We start from the raw sequence: 5,245 nt of genomic DNA on the forward strand, positions 1-5,245 counted from the left end.
GTGTGTGTGTGTGTGTGTGTGTGTGTGTGTGTGTGTGTGTGTGCATGCATGCGTGTATGTGGGAGAGAGAGACAGAGACAGAAAGAGAGAGAGAGAGAGAGAGAGAGAGAGAGACCATCTTTCAAAGCCAGTAGGGAGCCTTCTCTGGCACATATTGTCTTGAAAAGCTTCCTAGACCTAGCACTGAGAGAGATAAGTACTTGTCCCAGGTCACACAGAACTTGAGAGATCTTGAACCCAGGTCTTCCTGGTTTCCCAGCGGGCTCTTTATATACCAGCTGCATCTTTTTCTTGATGAATTAATGCTGAATTGACCCAAATTAAGAGTGTGTTCATGAAGGGTGGGGTGGTAAATGTATTAGTGTGGAAAGGAGTATGATAAAGGGAGGGAGGGCATTTTAATGGAATGAAGGGCATTTTAAGAGACGAGGGGGTATATTAACAGGAGAGAGTTGAAAGTACATTAATGGCAGGAGGAAGCATCCTAAGGGAAGAGGGAGAGAAGAAAAGGCATATTAAGAGATGAGGTAGAGGATGCATTATTGGATGAAGGTGCATTAATAGGGAGAAGGAATATTAACGGAAGGAAGGTCATATTAGTGGGAGAGGGCATACTGATGGCAGCATGGGAGAATGCACATCATTGGGAAGAGAGGTATATTATTGTGGGGAGGTCTTAATGGGAAGAGGGTGTATTAATGGGGGAAGGGCATATTAATAAGGGAGGGCATAAGGCACATTAATGAGAAGGGGTAGGGTACACTATTGGAGGAGAGAAGAGCATATTATTAGGGGGCATGTTAATGGAAGGAGGGCATAAAGTACATTAAGTGCAATGGGGGTAAGGCCACATGGGGAGTGAGCACATCAATGGTAGAAGGGCATAAGGTATATTGACAGGAAGGGAAAGGTATATTATTGGAAGAAGAGGATGCATTAATAGGAGGAAGGCACATCAAAGGCAAGAGGGCATATGACACATTAATGAACAGAAGGGCGCACTTTTGGAAGGTGAAGGGGTGCATTAATGGGAAGACTATAGGAGGCAATGGGAGAAGGGTGCATTATTGGAGAGAAAGGATGCCTTCATTAATGGAGGGAGGGGGGAAAGGCACATCTATGCGCAGGGGGAAGGTGCATGAATGGGGAGAGAGCATATAAATGGGAGTAAGGGCATATTAATAGGGGAGGCCAGAAGGCACATTAATGGACAGGGAACGGTGCATTTTAAAGGGGGGGGTTAAAGGGAGAAAGGATACATGAGAGAGAGGGACTGGCCCCTCAATTGCAGGAAAGCACAAGGCACATTCATGCGCTGAGGCGAGGGGTCCTCAGTGGGGCTCCAGGGGCCCTCCCGAGCTCGGCCAGTTGAGAGCTGGGCCTCCTGGGCCCTGGGAACTGGGGCTTGTCCAGACTGAACCGGGCCGCGCATCCTCCTCCTCGTCTTTCTCCTCCCCCCTCCGGCCCCCGTGCCTCCCCGCACGTACCGGATCCGCGCGGCCGTCACGGCGTTGCCGGTGTGCGCTCGCAGCACGGCCAGGAAGAGGATTCGCATGGTGCCAGCCGGGGACACAAGCTGCCCTGGCCATGGACCGGCCTGGCCGAGGTTCCAGCTCCCAGCGCCGCCCCCGGCCCCAGTCCCGCCTCCAGCCAGGCCCCGCCCCCGCCCCTCGATAAGCCCCTCACCCAGCCTGCTCGGACCCCTCCTGTTACTAGGAGACAGTGCGCGGCGGGACCGAGGGGAGTGCGCGATCCCTCCCCAGGGTCTACCTCTGGCTCTGTGCGAGCCCCTCCATCTGAGGGTGCGGCCGGTACCAATGGGGAAGGCTGGGATGGGGGTGGGGGGGAGGTGAGGCTAAGGTAGGTGAACCGGGGATGCTCCCAGCTTATCCAGCATCTCCGAGAGCACGAGCGGCCCCTGGTGCCCGGACAAGACCAAATGAAAAAGAGAGGAGGGCAGTGGGGCATCTCTAGCCAACTTCTCTCCAGGTTCACCAGCATCCTTTGGCATTGCCCACCCCACTCCCCCGGATGTAATGTCTCCCTTCTGGAGTTTTTCGCTGCTCAGTTTCGGGCTCTCGTTTTCTTATGCTTACCTGTTTATGTCGGCCAATCAACAAGCTCCACCTTTGTGCCAGGCAGTGTGCTAAGAACTGAGGATACAAAGACCTAAGCTAAAGCCTCTGCCCCAAAGAAGAGTATAAACTCCTTAAGGACAAGGACAGCACTTTTTTTTTTTTTTTAATATCCTATCCTGGGAAGTTAGGACAATGCTCTGCATACAGTAGGCACTTAATAAATGTTTCAGAATCAGTTTTTCGGAGTTGGAAGGGAGCTAGGCGGTGATAGTAAGGGATTTACAAGTACAAGGTCATAGAACTGTCCTTGGTACTATCTCTGGGAACAGGCATGGTTAGAAACTGCTGGGGTATGCGGGAATCGTCTTGGGGGCAGTTGGAAACTGCTGGTTAGCGGGGTAGGAGCCCAGATTTTCCCAGGGGTTGACATTGGCATAGTGGATAGAGCCCTGGAGGTGGCGTCAGGAAGACTCCAGAGTTCAGATCCAGCCATATACACTCACTAACTGAGTGACTCTGGACAAGTCACTTACCCTCAATTACCCTGTTTGTAAAATGGAAATAAGATTACCTACCTCCCAGAGTCAATATTTATAAGATGCTTTATAAATCTTAAAATTCTATATAAATGTCAGCCATTCACTTCCTGGAACTTGAACAGGGAATCATTTAGCCTTAGTTTGAAGATTCCCACGAAGGGGTTGCCTGGTATATGAAGAGAATAGAGTGCTTGGAATCAGGAAGACTTGGGCTCAAATTTAACCTAGCACTTCCTAGTAGTATGATAATGTGTCTAATAGTGTGAATGACTTCCTAGCAAATCTTGTCACCCCCTCTGAACCTCAGTTTCCTCATCTCTGAAGGGAATAACAATGCCCATACCTACTTCACAGGGTTATTGTATCTCAAATGAGAAACAAATATATGTAAAGCCCTTTGCAAATCTTAAAACTGGAAATTTCATATTGTTCTTATTATTACTTCCCAGACAGCATATTCCATTTCTCAATAGCACTAACAATTGAATTGAATAGCCAATGTCAGATGCTTCCCTGGATTTGTGGCCAGTACCCCCATTTGAGGGAAAATTTAAGGCACAGACATAGAACTTAGAGCTGGAAAGGAACTTGATGTAGGCAGAAATCTGGATTCAAATTTGAATTTCCTTACTTGCTACCAGAGTGAACTTGAGCAAATCCCATAATATCTCAGAAGCTCAGGCTCTTCAGTAAAATAAAGCAAAGGAGATAAAAGTCAGAAACAGGGTGGGAAGAGGAAGTAAAGGAATGAATTCCATCCATTTCTAAATAAATGATCCAATCCAAATCCATACTTTACAGAAGATAGGATTTTGTTATTGTTGTTGTTGTTTTTGTGTGTGTATGTGTGTGACTTGGGGTTTTCTTGGCAAAGATACTGGTGTGGTTTGCCATTTCCTTCTCCAGCTTACATATGAGGAAACTGAGGCAAACAGGGTAGAGTGACTTGCCCAGGGTCATACAGCTAGTCTGAAGCCAGATTTGAACTGAGGAAGATGAGTCTTCCTGACTCCAGGCCCTGCATTCTATCCACTGTCCCACCTAGCTGCACAAGATAGAATTTAAAGCTGGTAGAAACCTTAGAATAAATCTAGTCCAGGGTGGGAAATTTGGCCTTGAGGCTGAAAGTTCTCCACCCCTAATCTAGTCCAATCCTGTCATTTTACTAAAGAGGGAGACTGAGGCCCAGAGAGGTGGAGACTTGCCTAAGGTCAATTGCATGAAGACTTAGTACAGGATTAAAACTTTTCATGACAAAACTTTAATATTTTGGGAAACAAGTGTGATGGAGTAATCTATAATAAAAATCCTGATTAGCAAAGGGATAAATTAATTTCCCACAACTGATAAAGTCTCAGGTCTTAATTCCCCAGAAAACTGTTTACCTCATCTTGTCTGGTAGTCTTTTTGAACTCCTCAACAAACACTGATTTAAGTTAGTTTGGCTCAACTGTATTTGTCTTTCTTCTCTATTGTCTAGAAACAAAGGTGATATAAAAACAAAAGAGTTGAAGAAAATGATAAAAGTTTTAAACATAAAAAAACTAATAGAAAAGGGGAAAGAAATATTGATTTCTCCTAACTTCATGGTCTTATGCAGGTTACTTCCCTTTTTAGACTTTAGTTTCCCTGTCTGTGAAATGAAGAGGTTGAACCATCAATCAGCCAATCAATCAATAAGAGTTTTGTAAGTGCTTACTCTGTGGTAGGCACTGTGCTAAGCAGGAGATACAGAGAAAAAAAAAGAAACAGTCCCTGTCCACAAGGGGCTTACATTTTAATGGGAGAAACAATATATCTGGATAGGTATGATCAAATCAGTCAATAGTTGAAGAAATTCATTCAGGCTGGATGGTCAATTATTGAAGTTTAAATACTTTGGCCACATAATGAGAAGACAAGACTCATTGGAAAAGACCCTGATGTTGGGAAAGATTGAAGACAGAAGGAGAAGGAGACCGAAAAGGATGAGATAGTGTCATAGAAGCAATGAACATGAACTTGGACAGACTTCAAGAGATAGTGGAGGATAGAAGGGCCTGGTGTGGTGTGGTCCAGTGTCATGAAGAGTCAGACAAGACCGAACAAAAACAACAGGTATGTCTACATAAGACATACATAAAGTGTAGCAATGAAAGGTAATCTTAGAAGAAGGGGTACTACCAGAAAAGGGGGGGGATGACCAGAAAAGGCCTCCTGAAAAAGTTAGTGTTTAAGCTGAGTCCTGAAGAAACCCAAGAATTCTAGTACTTAGTAGCTTTCATGAATTTGCTGTGTTAGAAGAAAAAAGTCTCCTCCCCCTCCCCTATGGCCAACCTCCTGATTGGGTGAGTTCAATGGGAAAAAAAGATGGTGGGATTGATAGTATATTAAAAACCTCTTTTCTAAAAACCTATTTAGAAATAAATATTTTTCTAGTCTAAAAGCCCTAGGCAGACTGGTCCCCTTCCCTTAGAAAGAAGGGTGATAAATTGAGAACAAAAAGGCCTTTCTTAGGGAAATTAATTAAGGGTAGCAATTAAATTTAGAACTAAGAGTACCTGGGTCTGCTTAAGATCATGACATATTAATATATTGCCTATATTTTAAAATTTTATAACATTTTCCTTCTTCAAGATTCCTATAAAT

The 5,245-nt window shown here is 44.9% G+C and overlaps 1 protein-coding gene across 1 annotated transcript in view; it reads right to left on the bottom strand.

Moving 5' to 3' along the window:
- GLT1D1 (glycosyltransferase 1 domain containing 1) overlaps positions 1–1,555 on the bottom strand; it is a 109,435-nt gene extending 107,880 nt beyond the window's left edge. Inside the window, exon 1 of the mRNA XM_027853558.1 lies at positions 1,488–1,555. Coding sequence (XP_027709359.1) covers positions 1,488–1,555 — 68 coding nt within the window. The remainder of the gene's footprint in view (positions 1–1,487) is intronic.
- Positions 1,556–5,245: the final 3,690 nt, after the last annotated feature.

The sequence above is a fragment of the Vombatus ursinus genome, unplaced genomic scaffold (assembly GCF_900497805.2).
Source record: "Vombatus ursinus unplaced genomic scaffold, bare-nosed wombat genome assembly UNPS02009994.1, whole genome shotgun sequence".
NCBI lineage: Eukaryota > Metazoa > Chordata > Mammalia > Diprotodontia > Vombatidae > Vombatus > Vombatus ursinus.